The sequence below is a fragment of the Temnothorax nylanderi genome, unplaced genomic scaffold (assembly GCF_030848795.1).
Source record: "Temnothorax nylanderi isolate EJ_2023f unplaced genomic scaffold, tnyl_v1.0 TNYL_tig0003_pilon, whole genome shotgun sequence".
Lineage (NCBI taxonomy): Eukaryota > Metazoa > Arthropoda > Insecta > Hymenoptera > Formicidae > Temnothorax > Temnothorax nylanderi.
This window is the reverse complement of record NW_027249065.1, coordinates 2,412,585-2,430,802: the sequence shown is the minus strand read 5'-3', so window position 1 is coordinate 2,430,802 and position 18,218 is coordinate 2,412,585. Positions and strand designations below refer to the sequence as shown.

At 45.2% G+C, this 18,218-nt stretch overlaps 1 protein-coding gene across 6 annotated transcripts in view; it reads right to left on the bottom strand.

The window, feature by feature from the left end:
• Positions 1-18,218, bottom strand: part of LOC139771745 (putative receptor-type tyrosine-protein phosphatase mosPTP-1) — a 266,144-nt gene that overhangs the window by 20,104 nt on the left and 227,822 nt on the right. For all 6 annotated transcript variants that reach the window (XM_071704777.1, XM_071704740.1, XM_071704785.1 and 3 more), the window contains 3 exons: positions 13,903-14,084; positions 4,776-4,963; positions 4,570-4,684 (listed from right to left, as the gene is read on the bottom strand). In XM_071704777.1, the coding sequence (XP_071560878.1) occupies positions 4,570-4,684; positions 4,776-4,963; positions 13,903-14,084 (485 nt within the window). The remainder of the gene's footprint in view (positions 1-4,569; positions 4,685-4,775; positions 4,964-13,902; positions 14,085-18,218) is intronic.

Sequence of the window (18,218 nt, the reverse complement as noted above, 5' to 3'; positions counted from 1 at the left end):
TGCACACGTGCGATCACGTATAACGACCGTCCGCAATTGGTTCATAAAGGAATAATGACGTTTCGTTAAAGATCTTTTTATGCGTTTTTATTGCGAATCATAAAAGATGCGTATTGCGTTTCACGTATTGGAACGGTAATTAAAACATAATATTTCCTTTATGCGTTTACGATCGATGTTATTGTAATTGAAATACACCATCTATAGTTGTGCATTGAACATGTATAACGTTGAATAATTTGTTAGCGAAACATTTGAAAACGTTGGTCCTCCGCGGAAAAGAGCGGATGTAAAGCGGATGGGGTTAATCCACGATTCCCACGTCAATTCGCTCGCTCGAGTTTTTACTCCGCTGCAGCGAGTCGGAACCCTGAATATAATCGTCCAAACGAGAGCAGGAAAAAAAAAGCCCGGGACCGCGCCCCATTTCGTGACTCGTCTACATTCAGCCGGCGCGGAATGAACGTTTCGCACAATGAAGCACTATCGAAAATTACGTCGAGATTATCCCCGGAAGAGTACGGAAGAGCAACGATAACGAACGAATAAAATCGGCACGTTCCGTAAAGAATTTCGTAGCGTAATCACGTTTCGCATCTTCCGGAAACAGGAAGCGAGGAAGTGCGAGACGGCGAGCTCCCGAGAGAGCGTGATCTTTTCTTACGGCACGTTTTCGGTCGCGGTGAAGGAGAGAAGGAGAGAAATTGTCGGAGAGGATCGCATGTCGCGCGTGCGGATGGACCATTCATGAGGAACGTCAGGTCGAAATTGGGACGGCCCGAGAGAGTCTGCGGATTCGAAACGGCGTGGCGGCGCGGAATGGATTGACCCCGATCGCGTTCGCTCGCTCTCGCGATTTTTGCTCGCGAGAGGAGTACCGGAGGAGCGTGCGTTGAACCTGTCGTCGTCGACCCTGCGACGATCTGTCGTCGTCGTCGTCGTCGTCGTCGTCGTCGTCGTCGTCGCCGCCGCCGCCGCCGCTCCTTTCCCCGCGCGTCTCCACGATGCGGCCGCGCGGCGGATGCACCGAGTTTCGCCGATCGAACTCGCAACGACGACCGAGTCCTTCAACGTCGCGTCGTTGTCGTCGTCGTCGTTGCCGCGCGTCGCCGCGCTGCGCCACGACGGAATCGTTCGATTCGGCTATTTTTCCTCTCGCGTCGAATCGGACCGGAAGTTAAGGAGACGCCGCGATCCGTTTCTTTTATTATTCAACGGGACTCGCAGTCTGATTGATCCGTTTAGAATCACTCTCGTAGCGACGCTTTTATTATTCAATAGCATTTATTGTCTGGTTTAACGATTTTATTAATAATTTTAACGATTTTAATGATTTTAACGATTTTTCCTCGTAATTCCTAATCGAGATTCTTTCCAATAGCAACATTTTGGAATAGTTAGATTTTCTTATGTCGAATATAAATAAAATAAGTTAAATAATAAAGTCGACAGATGTGTCATTGAAGTTTATCGATATTCCTTGTTAATCAAAGTGACTCATATAATAGTGCTATATCGGTCGTTTATTTCTTCCACCGAATACAAAGGAAAAAACGAGCGGAGTGTCATCAAAATCTATTGATGTTCGCAAAATGAATTGCAGTAGAAATCTCTCGCGTCGAATACAAAAGGACTGAAAGCTAAGCGACGAGGAAAAGCTACGATTTAGTCCGCATTTTCACTTTAATGGCACCTGTCGTCTCATTGAAACCGATTAGTGTTTTTCGATAATCAAAATCATTCGCGAAACGCGTGTGCTCGCGACGATGATTCGCACTCGACACGAGTCAACGCACTGGAAATCAAAGAAAAAGAACGAGAGAGAGAGAAAATATAGCATTTCTTTAGACAATGAATACGAGTTTTGCTTTCGCGTTTCTCCATCAGTTAATCAGCTCCTTCTTTCTCTCCCATTTCTCTTTCGAGCACTCGCCGAAGCGTCATTCACGAAGTACGAGGGCATGAAAGAATCTCAAGGATTTTTTCCGAAGGACACAACAGTTCGGCCCGTACTTCCTGCACCTGCCCGATACACTCAAAAACGAAACGGACGATCGAACGAGACAGAGAGAGAGAGAGAGAAAGAGAAAAACCCCGTCGAAAGGCGTAAAGAAGATACCCGCGATGCTATAGCGTACCCTGTCGCGGAGTACAGAGGATATTACGGATTCGCCGCACCAGTTTCATTTCGGCACTGCTCGACGTGCACATCTCTCGCTCACGCTCGCGTCTCGTATCGACCCCTCGACCCCGTCGTCTCTGCCCACTCCGAAATCCGATTCGGAGCACCGGGGGCCCTCCGATCGAAGAGCGCGACTCCCCGGCGACTCTCGCGCGGCTCGAACAAAGGATCACACCCAGGCGAACGGGCTCGCCCGCGATATATCCTGGCGATTTTACGGACTAGGCGTCAACCAGCGATCCGGAGAAGGCGTCGTCGGAATCGACGGTCCGCCGCCATCTCGGCGAGCTCGCGTTCTCTCTCTCTCTCTCTCTCTCTCTCTCTCTCTTTCTCTCTTTTTCATTCTCTCTCCTTTCCTCTCTTCCTCTCTCCCTCTCTCTTTCTCTATCGAGGGGCGACCTTTCTCTCGGTCGCGACTTTTTGCACTCGGCGATTCCGCGATTCCACGAGCCACACCGACCGCAATCGACGAGAAACGCACGCGATATTCCGACGCCGATTATTATTCTACACAGGAGAGCGAGGCACTCACATCGGGACGACGGACGCCAACGGACGCGCGTACTGTCAACCGCGCGCGCGAGCGCGACGCGTGCACGCCAACGACTACACGCGCACTCGCGCTGCATCGAGTTTGCGCTCACTCTGAATTACGTTCACGCACTCACGCGTATGAACGAGCGCGCGCGCGCGCACACGCGCACACGCGCACACGCGCTTTTGCGCTCGTCGCCGCGGCTCGTGCATCGTCCCTCGTATCCGGCGCACCGAAAGCACCGCACGAGAGCAGAGCGTCGTGAATTTCGCCCTCGCACGTTCGAAATATTTGTATATATCGCGTTACCGGTTCGAGGAACTCACGCAGAACTCATTCCGCTTTTCCGTACACGCGGCTTCTGACAACGTTGCACGCGGACGAGAGAACCGAGACGCACGTGCGTCCGACGCGGAATCGGCGGAATCGGTATTCCGCTCCCGTCGTCGTATTCCGGATGACGACGAGGACGAGGACGACGAGCGGACCGGCGGCTTGCTGGCGTGCCGATGCAGCGTGCTCGCCGCGGCTGACTCGAGCGGGCACTTCTCTCTTCCTCTCTCTCTCTCTCTCGCTCGCTCGGCTGCCGCGTGCTGAAAAATCGGGGAAAATCGATCGTCGAGACCAGGCGCGGCGCCGACCAAAACGCCGTGGCAGGCTGGCAGCTGCTCCCGCTTTCTCTCTTTCTCCCCCTCTTTCTCTCTTTCTTTCTCTCTCTCTCTCTCTTTCCCGCTCTCTCTCCTTGTCTCTCTGCAGTCGGCTTCCTCTGTCGCACGGTCGCCGGCTGTCACGATCCCCACTTCTTCCCCTTCCTTCCGTGACCGTTCTGCATCTCCCTCGCACGAGCCGGAGCCTCTCTTTCACTCCTGGATCTTTGAATCAGCTGCCTCTGTCCTCTCTCTTCATCTCCCATTTTCCTCCCCCTCTCTCTTTCGCTCTCTTCCTCATACTCATTAATAAGCTCACAAAATAAAGTCTCGTTGGCAACTTCTCATAAATTTACAAAATAAACTCTCGTAAAATACTAAATCTATATTGAATGTCGGGAAATATTTCCGTGGATGAGAAATTCTCAAGGGTATTCACGAGTACATAGTATCGCGCATCTTCCTAGATTATGGGAATACTCCCCTCAGGAATGGTGCACTCCCGACGTCCGCGAGGAATTTCTATCGCAGACGAGAGTGCGACGGCAGGTAGAAAGTTGTCGGTGGAATAGATGCGCAGACCGGTGATGATGATGATTCAGGATATAACGATGAAAACGATGAATCACCGGCAGTAGATTTATATAGGCTACTATAGTGCGTTCTAAATGCGTTAGAAACGTGGACGGAACTTCTTGTGGAGACCTTGACGATCGTTTTTCCTCGGAAAAATCGCGTCGAAGCTTTATCTTGACATTTTAATTGCAAACGCCAAATATTTCCACAGATATCGTTCGCAATCCGGCGCGAATTTTCACAGCGCGATAAAAGAGGTTCCGAAGTCTAAGTCTATGGACAACGCGAATTCCTGCTTAATAATTAACGTAAATGTTAATACAATGTTGATACAAACGATATTGTGCACAAGCAAACGTCCGCTCTCGCAACTGCGCAGAAATCTCGTCTTGCAGCTGCAGCTAAACCAGCTTGCCGTTGAATATCGCGCTGCAAACGATATACCACCGTTCTGCTTTACCGTACTTGGGTATATACGGTATTCTGTATCTGGTACTGTGCTCGAAGAGAATTTTCCTAATTTGATTTCGCACTCAGTATTTTATCGTTCCGACTTCCTGTCTCGCGCGAGATCGCGCGATGACGATTTTCTTTTTTTTCTGACCTCCTCCATCCGCTCTCTTACTTACCACCCTCGTCGGTCATCACCGTCACCGTGGAAGCGGGCCCGTGACCTTCGGGGTTGAATACTTGCAGGGAGACGAGGTACTGCGTGAAGGTATCCAAATTGTGAATACTGTGATTCTGAAAGATAAAAAGCATTTTCTTTTCTTTTTCTTTTTTTCTCTTCTCTCCTAAGAAACGGTGCGCAAAGATGAGTTGTCAAGTGACTTACGTCGACAGCAGGATCGCGAATGTAGATGTTTTTCATTTCCTCATCCGCTTTCTCGCGTCGCCGATATCCTATGCGATACCCAAGGAACTCGCCGTGTATGGAGTCGCGACTCGGCGGCTTCCATGCCAGATAAATAGACGTCGCTGAGGTATTGTGGGCCGCCGTGATGGTCGGTTTTCCTTCTGGTACTGCAAACAATCGTATATATTGTGCGTAAATCCTTCCGATCCTAAACTTCCGGGGTAGGAATCCCCAAAATAAAGCTAAGGGAAAACCTAATCCTGAAAAAGCACGTCGTGCCCGAGAGAGAAAAGTATTACGTTTATAAATGCAATACGTATATCGTTACACACGGAAATTCGCGCAATTTCGAGCGGCCAAAGTTCATCTAAATATCACGAGAACAGATTGTTTTGATCCCTTCGGGAAATTCAAATAAATTCTCGCGGTTCCCTCTATTTTTGTCTCTTCCTCTGCGTTCCTCACTCCCTTTCTCGTCGAGACGTATAAACGAAACATTAAACATACACGATAGAAATTCAACAGTTTATGAAAAAAAAAAACTGATTCTGAAGAACATACGCAATATTGCACGCCGTAAAAATAATATTAAAAGTGGCGAAACGTGGCGGGCTCAATTGGTTGGAAATCGATAGTTGTGATTGTGTCGAACACGGATAAATACGTACCTCCCCTCCCTCTCCCCTCCCCTTCTGGATGTAGAGAAAAATTAAAACGTAATATTTAACCGGCAATCATGGATACAAATTTTTAAACTCTCTTGGAAATTTCAAGTTATCTCATGTATATGGAGGAGTGCGATGTAAAATTTGGCGGATATTCGTGCATGTTGTTGATACATTCGCACGCGCGGATGTATTATATTTTACATCCGACATAGAACGTGTATATTTCCGTCGAAAATCATGTTATCTATGTTAACAATATCCATGTTAACAATATCTCTTCATACGTGCGATCGTTTACCAGTGCACGCACCGTTTATATTTATCCCCCCCCCTCCCCCTCCTTGTAAAATGGTTTTCGAGATCGGGCATTTTTAATCCCGCGTTTCCGCGTGCATGCGAGCCTCGTCTAAATTCATATATCGCGATTCATATGTGCGGTAAATTGGTGTCCATATCATTACGAGTCAATGAACGACCGGATCTTTTTACGTCCGAAAAAAATATGTTCGCTCTTATCGCGATTTTTCGCCATGAGAAGATTAAAATGTCGTTTCCTTCGGACGCGCATCGCGTTTCACACATCCGTGGAGCACCGCGCCGGCTATTCAATCTCCGTGACGTCGAGATACACGGGGTGTGAGTTAAAAAATGGTCGTGTAATAATTTTAATGCCCGCGTAATTTGTTTGCCTTATCGCGAGAGCAGGGCAGGCAGGTGAGGCGCGTTGTCCCACAGTCACAGGAGCGCGGCGGGCGAGCCGAGTTCGAAATAATTAGCATCCGCGCGTCACTTTTTGAAACACCCCCGTCGCGCTGTCGCGATATCGCGTCGCCACGTCATCTGACCCGGCCGCGGGGGATGAGAAATTGTTACAGAAATTATACCGAGACATTTAATGCGCGTTGTGCGTCAGCGGCCGCTCAGTTAACCTGACCGACCTCTCCGTCGTATTTAATGTCGGTGAAAACGTTTATTGCACGATCGCAAAGCGATTAATTGCGTGAGGACGATCGCGCGGAGCGACGAGCGTCCACGTCGTGCAAGGAATGGAAAAATAAGGAATTTTGCTGCAATAATAACCGGTCTCGTTATCACCAATTACTTTATTAATTAATTGATCGTCAATTATTTAATTAATTAATGTTTAATTACCGTCTATCTATCTTTGTACTCGACAGCGACAAAGAGGAAAATTAATTGTTAATTTATGATTTCAAAGAAGAATAACATTAAATTAATTATAATTTCATAATTCTTTCCGTAAACAGAAAGAATGTATTAATTAATATCTCGCATGAAATAAAGTCGCGCCAGTGAGAAAAATACCCTGCTTGAATTGTCGGAAAAGAGGATAATGTGGCGCACGGCGATAAGCAGGCAAGCAAATTCGATATTAGTAGAAATAAGTGAAAAGTGATAAGTCGCTTAGGTAGGCCCCGCCCTTTACTTTCGCCGGGCAATTTAGCGCCACGATAAATGCGAGCTGCAGTTTTTACCGGGCGCTAAATCTGCGTTAACTTATTATTACCCCGTCGGCGTGTTTATGACGATAGCGTCGGTTTTATGCTTCCGTGATATATTATCGAAGTACCAATTTCGCCCGTAAACGCTGAAACGCTTAATCGTGACAAACCGTCCGCGTAAACGTCGCTAATATTGTTCTCGAAACCTACGTATCGTCGTAATAGCGCCTAAGTGCGCGAGCGTACATATTACACGGCTTAGCATGCGAAATTACGCCATGCCGATCGAAGCTGGCGTCTTACGTAACACATATTCCTCCGTAATTAAACCTTAATTATTAATTTTTTTTTCCCTAACACGCTCTCATTGTGCTTTTACTCGTAAAACAGCTGAGTTCGCGTCGAACTCGACTAGACTCGAACGCGAACGTGTACGAACGACAGATATAAGGGTGTAAAAATTAGGCGGTATTGTCGGGCGCGACACGATCAAGAATCGCGCCCTGATTTGGTGCTCCCTCGGACGATTCATCATTTAACCCGGAGCCGCGACAAAGTATTGTCGTTATGTAATATCAAGACGGAAAATAAATTACCTCGGTCACACTGTGCTATAGAGATTCCTCGGGATTCCCATCGCTACGTCGAAACGTGACTCGCGGAAAGGCGCCTTTATTGCATCCCTCCACTACTTTATCAAGCCCGTCGGAATCGAAAATAGTTCACACAGCAGGCAGAAGCTACCGCTCTTTCCCGATTCTCGAGACGACTCCCGCGAATGAACTTACTCAGGATCCCGACCTATCGGATGTTACGGCAGCAACAATGCGATTCGCTTCTTCTCTCTCTCTCTCTCTCTCTCTCTTTCTCTTTCTCTCTGTCGTTCTTTCGTTCGATTTTTTAGCGACTTCGCTCCCGTTTGTCCTATGTGGAAGTTAATCATACTGAGTGCAGGATATATATCTAATCGATGAGCAAATTCCTCGGTTAAACCAATCGACGATTAAGCCTTGAGTCCTTCATTTATCGTTATTATTACAAGCGGTTGTTAATCTGCTCAACTTGTCCAATATACAGAATTAACAGTGTGGCCACCGAGTAATCTTCTCGAGCAAGCGCAATCGATAGTCGACGGTGAAATATGGATTAGCATACAGAGTTCTTACGAAATTAGAAACCCAGAAAACTGATACCGGTTATATAAATGGCGAGAGAAAAGTCAAAATTATTTCTCGTTTACTTAATGCCGTTCGTCGAATTGATAAGACGCCTGTCACGGATTGTGAGGCAGGTTCCAGGTTTGAAAAATATCATCTGGTTGAGGTGATATTTTTCGCAATAAATTCTTTATAGTAGGTAATTTAAATAGGATGCTTATTAGCATCAAAGCTAAATCGAGATTTTACTGTTCCAACGGAAGCTGTGTTTTAAAGCCGACAAACAAATCGTCGCGCAGTTTATCAAGTTGGAAATATGTGTACTTGGAAATATACAGAAATATTATTAGGCTACCAAGATCCTACTCGAACCGTAAATGGCATTTTCTTCTAAATTAATTTACACTTTTACATCTACAAACATTTACAACGCGAGGTTAAATATCGCGTTTACATTCGTAGCTGCGGATCATAGTTGCGAATTCTCACTGGGACATGCCTTTTCATTGATACCGACGGCGGGCGGGGAAAAAAAAAAAAGCGCGCGGCTAGCTGCCCGCCGAGTTTCTGCAATTTTCGGTTCGACTCTCCGACTCGTCGGTGCGAATGAACTTACCGGGGACGACGGACGCAGTGCCGACGGGGTGTCCCGATGGCTAATTGGTAGCTCGGTTGCGCTGTATATTTATGGCGAGCGGGGGCGAACGAGGTCCGGAAATGGGTACGAGGATCGTGGGTGCCCGTGTACGTATTTGGACCCGGCCGCGAGTAAAGTGGTAGTGGAGAAGTTTCGTCGGTCCGTGCCCTATTGATCCGGGTGTACGGGGGGAGGCGAAAGGGTGCTTTCATTTGAGCCATCGTGAATTCCCGTGCCGTTGCCACACGGACGAAGCGGGCGAGCGACTCTCCACCACCGGGTTTCGACCTATCTACCTACCGTCCCCCGGCCTATCCGTGCCCGATACCCACCGAATTAGAATCTCGAATTAGAATCCGGTGGCATAAACCGAGCTCCCACGATGCCCACCGCCGCCGCCGCCGCGCCGTCCGTTGGTTCCGTTTGTTCACCGAACGCCCCGTCGAATCCGCCGTCAAACCCGCCGATCCGCGCGCGACCAGATCGGCGAAACGCGCGCAACGTGACCTGTCTACGCGTCCCTGTCAATATTGACGCATTACTCGCCCTCTCGTACGATCGTCGATGTCGAATGTGGGCATATCGACTGCCGCATTCCGTTTCGTACACTCGCAAACTGAAACGAATCGCGCGTCGCGCGCCGCACCGCACCGCACCGCACCGCACCGCACCGCACCGCACCGCACCGCAATGACCGAGGAAGATATCGTTTTTCGAAGAGCGCGTCGACAGTGTTTTTCGTTCAAGTCGGAAAACGTATCGCGCCCGTAATTAAAAACAAAGGGAACGAACGAGATAAGCGCGAAAAGTGTGTCGCCAGATGGGGAATCGATGAACTCTATCATCGTTCTGAAATAATTACAGCCGGTAAAAAAATTGTCGTTTCGTTCCTTCCTCCTTCGTATTAGCGATACGCTCATTCTCCGTTTATTTGTCTCTCGCGCGGGGAATGCCGTAAGTGACACGCAAAATGTCGTGGCGCAGAAGTATGTCGCGGAAATATACTTATTCCGTTTCTCCATACGCCGCGGTCGCGTATGCCGTCGATTTCGAGTGCATATGCGATATACTCGCTGCATCGACAACGCGAATATATCGCGACCGCATTTCATCCGCGCCGCCGTGAACCAGCGGCGCGCTTCGTACGACGGAACGTATCGGTTTTTTTTTATCGCGCTACGTCTCACGAAAGTTAAATTTTTTTTTCCTCTCTTTCGTTTCAATGCATAAAAATTCCCGCAGTGTATCGCGTTACTTAACATCGCGCGAAAACAAAGTGCGGCGTGTCCCAGGTTCAACAATATTATATTTCCCGATATGATATTTGTCAACCGGCGGCGATACGGCATGACCGACTCGAGAGCGCGATCGAATCTAAACCATCGCCGTGGGAAACCGGCCGTATGTCGCAGTCACGTAACGAAGCAAAAAAAAAAAGATAGAGAATTACCTCGATTTTATCGCGAGCGTTATCGCGAAACGTTAATTCGAGCACAGCTGATCGGATCGCGTGCGATATTGCGACGGGAAATTACAAAATGCCGACGTCGATGAATACGCGAATGTAATCGCGCGTAGGATTCCCCGATTCGCCGAAACGGAGGTCGGGATAATGTCGCCGCCGAATTTTTCTCTCGGTCGATGTCTCCGGCGGTGTTTAAATTAATTTCTGACACGGACGTGCGCATTTCCGCGTGACGATACGCGAAATCCTGCCTGGATGCGTCTCGATAGCCGTATAATTATTCCCATCTCACACGACGGAACGATGAGCTATTGTCGATGACTGTCGATGAGTCGCTACCAATCCGCGCAATCGTGTGTATCTAATAAGCGTCGATTTTACACACACACGCGCGCACACACACACACACACACACACACACACTGTCCGCTCGCGAAATCTGGTGCCATGTGGCGTCGCGTTCCAATTTTTGATGCGAAACGTCTCGGAAACAGAATCGGGATTCGGGACACGAGTATAAAATAGAATTGTTGATCTACGAAGAGAATGCGCGGTGAAAGCAATATATTTTCACGGGCAGAAATATCCTCGGTCCGGTATACTTAACGGTACAAATGTTAATTTAGGTAGGTTGTGACACGGGAAGAAATGTGACACTGAAACTTGTTGCAATAGCAAACTCAGGGACCGATGTCCAAAATATTTGGCAATCGATACATTCAATTTAAAACTTAATTAGCATGTTATTAATATCATATTATGTGGTTAATAATGTAATGTAATATGTTATCGCCCTCTCCGCTATAATATACAATAAATTAATGTGTAAATAATTAAGAAGAATATGTATATGTGCAAGCATGAGTGAGTGTGCGAAGAATGTCAAATTTTCTCTTTCCAGTCTCTAAATAAACTATTAATTACATTATTAAATGTGATTAATTATAATAATTTATATAAATTTATACAAATATAAATTAAATGAATATTTTTAAATATTTAGTATAATGCCACTATTATAGTATAATATTATTACAGCTACTAATATTAGTACAATATTAATAATATAATAAACATCGCGTAATGATCAATATACAGATATCTCAACGTTTTAATAAGCAACAAGATATCAGCTAAACATTAACCAAATCTAGTAAATATTAAATTTGCTAAACATTTATCCTTCTACGTATAACGTGTGTAAATATCATGAAATCTTTAAGCGTAAATTATTCTGGTTCTATAACATTTTGTAGATACTTTACGAATGATCAACGCAGAAAACAGGAGAGCTGCGCACAAAAAACGTCGAGAAAAAATATCAGCGTACCTACTGTAACAGACGCGAAATCAGTGCTCACGCATTTGCTCGTTTATCCGTTAAAAATAAACCGGGATTCCATCTACGATAGTTACATTCCACGAGCCACCTAATTCCCGTTGGACCGCGAGTTGGCCCTTCTCGTGTACGCGCGCGCGCGCGCGCGCGAGTAACCCGATAATTGGGGCCTGCGATCAGCGACGCGCGGGAATCCAGGTCGAAAAGGGTTGAGAGCGTGGAACGGAGAGATGGTCCTCGCACTTGCAAACTTTGTCGTCCGTGGCGCGTATATATGGCTATACACATTGCTGGCCATCTTCCTGCGCGGCCGCGCTCGACGGAATTTATAGGGTTGGCCTGGCTTTAGCGCAAGACTCGACCCGCTCAACCTATTTCATAGCGTGCGGAAGAATGACGTCGAGGACGACGACGACAATGACGAAAGAAAGGATCAGAGAAATGTAGAAAGAGGAAGAGACGGAGAAACTAGAGAAGGGACGAATTAGGAAACAAAAGGAAAAGAATAGGCTCGACTTGAGCCTGCTTGCACGCTCCCGGCTGTCGGCTGCAATTAGCGCCTCTTTAGTTAGCCGTCCTGGACGGTTCTTCTCGCCTCTCCGGATGCCAAGAACTGGTCGTGCCACGCTCTCAATCCTCTCCCGTCCCCTCCACCCCGCCGCCGTTTTCTTTCTCACGGACTTTCCTCTTTTCGACTCGGAGTCTCGTCACTTTCTTCTTCCGCGCGTCACCGTGAAACGCTTTGTGCCCTCCCCCCGCCCCCAGGGCGCTAACGACCGGAGGGTGTCAACCATTTAATTTAGCATAACGCCACTCAGCGTCATCGTGGTCGACAAACTTCGTTTTGATGGCCTGCGGGAGATGTAATTTGGACGATTGAATCGGTTTGAAGCGCAGATGTACGCTTGCGACGAGAGGATATCCTAAAGCCGATATTGGTCCTCACCGGGAAACTTTACTGTTACGACGCTTCTAGGAGAGAGAGAGAGAGAGAGAGAGGGGGGAGAGGGGAAGGAGGAAAACAAAAAGAAGTGGAGAAAGCCTTGCGTTAGTTCGATTCAGAGGTAAGTTCTATATAGCGTCAATACATCTTAATAGTCTTTTACCAATTTTTCCGATATATTGATAATAGATAAGCAACACGAAACTCTAAAGCATAACTTAACCGGAACGGCCTGTTTTCGATTCACCGAGAAATCAGTGTCATCACCATCGTTGCAATTCCCCCGTACATTGTTTATAACATTTAGTGATTCATCATTAATATGTCAATAAATTAATATTTTTATAGCATACATGTGTATCATAAATTATAACAATATAACAAACGTTCATAATAATTAATTAAGTATTTATAATAATTAATTAAATGCATAGATATTTATAATATGTTACCGTTTCATCGAAACTGCAGATATATGTAAATATACGAGGTGTGACAAGTTTCGAGAATTCATTGTAAAATTTTATTTTGAAAATTAAACAGATGTGAGGCTATCGCCTTCAAGGTAGTCTTTTAAAAGACTGTACACATGTATTCTAGCAAGTGTGGCAGCCATTGATTGTAATATTTGTGGTACTCACGTCCTGTTTTAATATCTGCATTATATTACTCTGAATTCCAGAAACTGACTGAAAATGTATTTCTTTTACGACCCCTTTTAGTCGAGAAAATAAAAAAAAGTTACAAGTAGACAAATCAGGTGAATACAGAGAGCGCTCCAACGTTGTGGTCGATTTTGAAGTTAAAAAGTCGTAAAAGGACGCGCTGGACGCTCAGCATCTTCATGGTTTCGACACGGTCTCAATTCCACAAATTCTGGTCAACTTTTCATAAATAACCATTAACGATTCGCCATATATTTCACCAAAAATTTTATCACAACTCTGCTTTAAATTGCGCCCCATTTTTCTCGTAATACAAAACTCAAATATGTCTTTACGCAAACCAATTTGTACAATGACTGAAACAATTGACGATGTTTACCCTTCGTGCAGGTAGAGAGGGGTTGAAGCTACACAGCGATGTGGAACGTAATAGTTTACAGCGTTGCTACTTTGGCAGAGACAAAATTATTCTCGGAACTTTGTTGTCACACCTCGTATTCTGTCAGAGTATCAAATGCTAATAAATTCTGTATAACATGATTATATTTATATTAAATTTTGCAATGTGTACAGACACACAATCCTCTTATAAACTTCCTCTTTAAAACTTCAATTTATATCTTTTATTCTCGTTTGATTCCTGAGAAGGAATAACGATTCACTGAATGCATGTCCCGCTAAATAGATAAAAGCGCTTCAATTATTTGATAGAAACGAGGAAGAGGAACGAGATAGAAAAGAGAGAAAATCACTAAGTCGCGAAACTTACTTTCGCGGAGGGTCACCATGTAGTAGGACGCCTGGCTGGGCTTGCTGCGTCCTAAAGCATTTATCGCCGCCACTCGGAAGCTGTACACCGTGAACGGCCTCAGGTTCTCGACGGTGTAGAACGTGTCGTTGGTCGGCGTTATGATCTCCTTCGTCGCGTTCCACGGGCCGTCCTCGTCGATGCTGCAAATAACAAGTGCGTCGCGTTATGACATTTGCAATTCAACCGTTCCACCATGTGACTTTGGAAGTCACGCGCGACGCTATCGTTGCACGAACGCTCACAATGCGAGGAACTTGAAAATCGTCGCGAAAAATCCTGTACAAGTCGACCCAATATTCGTCTCGATATTCCTCGGGACATTTCTTTCCTCTTTTTTTTTTTTTCACGTGATTTGAAAGAAAAATGTCTTAGACGGATGTTGTAAGACGATTTTGAAAGGCTCAATATGATAATACGCATCTATAACCCGCGTTACCTCGTAAAGTTATACGGAACTCTCCTATAAACTGCATTAAGAAAATGTTTCAAGGGATGATGTTGGTTAGAGAATGCTACGATGATGTGGAGAGAACTTCCGTGAAAGGTATTCAAATTGCAAATGCGCAATTCTTGAGATAACACCGCGCATGCTTTTTAACATAATCCTGTATTAATGCTACATTGCAAAAGGCGTAGAAAGAAAGTGATCTTAAAATTATCAATTAAAGGATATACTAACATGTCTGGATTTTTTTACGCAGTATTTGGTAATTTATAGCAATATGGTAACACCACGGGTATTTTACAAACGGCTGAAACTGTCAAGAAAATGAGTTAAGAAAATCTAGACATAAATAATTTTCAAGATTACTTTCAAAACCACACATGAGAGACGAGGGGATCAGGAGGTCGACCAGGAATTCTCCGCGTCATAAAAGCCTGAAAAGCTATAGGTAGCAAATTTCATATCGCATAGGGTCGACGTTTTTCGTGCTTTATCTGAGATAAATACCCGAGGTGATCACAATATTAATATGATACTATTTTTTCCCCACAATTTAGGCTGCGTTCGCTTTGGACGCTTTCGTGCTGAAAGCATCACTCCATCTTTTTTCAACATGTAATGAGCAATAAAGATAAACTGACGCTTTCAGCACGAAAGCGCCCAAAGCGAACGCAGCCTTAATCACGTTTAACAAAACTGTTACGTCGACGGCCGTTAGAATTTTAGAGATATGTACGCGCATCATGATATCATAAATATTGTAAGGGAATTATTGTCAGGAGACTCGCGACCCGAATATCATTGACATATAGAACGAGTCGAGACCACGTCTGTGGTATTGGCAATTACCACAGACCTCTCGTATAATGTCAGGAAATATGTCAGGAGAGAATGAGAGCAGAAGAAAAAGGGTACGTCGATGCCTGAAGCCAAACCTCGTGTAAAAAGGAGATAACTCACGCTGCTCACACACATTTCGGATATCGCGTACACAGCGTACGCTGGGCTATTGCCTGCGACCGACCGCGCACAACAAACGGCAATTAAACAACGCGGAAGTGACGGTACAGTCGGGTGACCGACAAAGACCGGGAACTTGCCTCGACTCGACTTAACTCAACGACTTGGTAGTAGCTCGAAATCTCACCTGTCTCACGAGGAAGTCTGACGGTAAAGTTTCGCTATAACCACTCCTTACGACCGATAACGGACTCGCACTACTCGCAGGAGTCGCAGGACTGGACTCCACTGGACAGTGGACACAGTGGAGACACGCACGAGCCTATGGAAGAGCGCGTAGTAACACATAACGCAGACGCCGGCGCTAGTAACAGATCGGCGACCAATGATCGGCAAGTAACCGCGACGCGCGACGCTAACGTGATGCGAACGCTATAATACCGGGTGCTCTGCACCGAGAAACGGCCTAGCAACGGGACTTTATCTTACAATATGTACTAAAAAATTGTGCAATAATTTATCTTCATCATCTTATATAAGACAACGCTCTACGTCATGAGTATACGATATATTATTTTTAATATGACAGTTCAAAGAACATTTAGGGAATATTATAGCTTTTAAAGTCTAGAGTGTTTCTAAATAAGTCTAAAAGTCGTTTAAAAATTTTCAAGACGTCCGTCTAACGCCTTTAAAATATCCTACGTCCCAATTTATGACATCGTCGAGACATTCTTTAAAAATATTTTTAAGACGTCTTCTCCGAGATCGGTTTTAGACACGTACAATTTCGGTAATACATTTTAATAATTTATAAATGTATTTAGAAACGGGAGCTAAGAACTGCTTGATAAATCGATATGTCAATAATTTTATATACCCATAATTTTAATGACGGCAATTTAATATCTATATTTAGACACTTATTCGTTAAAAATTTTATGTATAATTAATTTATAATAAAATATCCATTTTATAATTTATTAAAATTAGTTTATAATGTAATATTCATTTTATGATTTATTATTATCGAGTATTAATAATTTCAAAAATATTTATCGGTAGGTACGTACATTTTACGGCACGACGTAATTGATTTTTATTTAAAGCTGCTCGAAAAATATAACAATATTTTAAAGATTTTTACGTTATTTTATAAAGACATATCTTGTAGATTTCACGGGAGATTATTCTTATCCCAGAAAGACTGCGTGTTCCGATTCACTGTAAGCACACGAAGAAAGAATTTAGAAAAACAAAAGAGATATAAATTTAGATCGTGTGACAGCTTTCCAGTGTCGAATAAGTAAAAAAAAAGAGTTTAAACATTCGAAAAACATTGCACTCTGTTTCTAACATCTGGGCTGCGTTCAAAAATTCAACCTAGGTAACTCTAAGCTACAGTTTACGTCACGTATACTATCATTATCATTAAGGCCATTGCACGTAACAAAATTTTAGCCGTAATCGTAAGGCCATAAGAAAATAGACCAATCAGGCAATCACACTCGATTATTCTTCGAGCGCGAGGAGAATAATCGACTGTGATTGGTTTATTTTCTTACGGCCTTACGATTATGGCTAAATCTTTGTTACGTGCAATGGCCTTTAAGCCCGGTCTACGTAGGCCGCAGTTCGCAAAACGCAAGACACACGCACAGTCTACATGTCAATCTTTATACCTCTATACACAAAGAGGTTAGATTGACATGTAGACTGTGCGTGTGTCTTGCGTTTTGCGAACTGCGGCCTGCGGCCTATGTAGACCGGGCTTTAGAATTGCCTAGGGGCCGGTTTCACCATCTCCGATTAACTGTAACCTTCGATTAAACTCACTCTTCGTCTCTTTCTAGGGGGACAGTTAGAAAGAGATGAAGAGTGAGTTTAATCGAAGGTTACAGTTAATCGACGTTGGTGAAACTAGCCCTAGGTTGCCTAGGCGTAATTTTTGAACGCACCCTTGCATACGCGTAGCCTATATGATTAAAGTGGCGCATGCGCGCGAGCTATACCAAGTCTATGGTTGAACTTTGTAGTAGTGTACCTATAGTAATGTCGCGAGTCGCGAGCGATATCGATCGCAATTCATCCGCGAATCAATCGGGAGTGCCGATAAATTCATGCCGGGATAAGTTCATCAGAAACGATATCGTTCATCGTTGCGGTGCGCCGAAAGTGGTGGTTCGATTTTCGCGATCGGCACCGACGACAATCCGTCGGATCGACATTCATCGAATCAATACCCGTCGGATCGCCGCTCGTCCGGAAAGCCGGGTGGGCCGAGAGTGCCGAATAAATCTAAAGGGCGATCATTTCAGTACGTCGGTTAATCGGGGATAGTGATCAAACGGTGTTTCTGTTATTTGTGATCGATATCCCGCCCGGATCGTCGTTCATTGGAATAATTCGCCCGCACAACGCATCGTTGTTGCGTAGAAGAAAGTCGCGACGCGCCGTGGGGCCGCCATGTTGGATAAGGAGAAGGTACGCGATCACGGCATCTTCTACGGCATCTACGGCGTTCGGTGAGTGTCTGTCTTGAACAGCTTCTCGAATCTTTCCGTTCGGAAAGTCGTCAAGTCAGTATGTTGCAGGGATACCTACGACGTATCGACATCGACTACAAATTCTCTGCGGTCGACGAATAAAACCAGTCACGATCGGTAACGACACCCGTCGGATCGATGCCCGTCGGATGCAGGTAATGTCGAATAAACCTAACGTGCGATGTTTAGAGAATTTAGAGCGTCAGTTAATCAGTTATTGTGATCTAACGTTGTTTCAGGTCGGTATCCTGCCGGGTCGTCGCCCTTCAGGATAATTTGGCCGATGAAACACATTGGCGGCGAGAGGAACGTCGCAGAGTGTC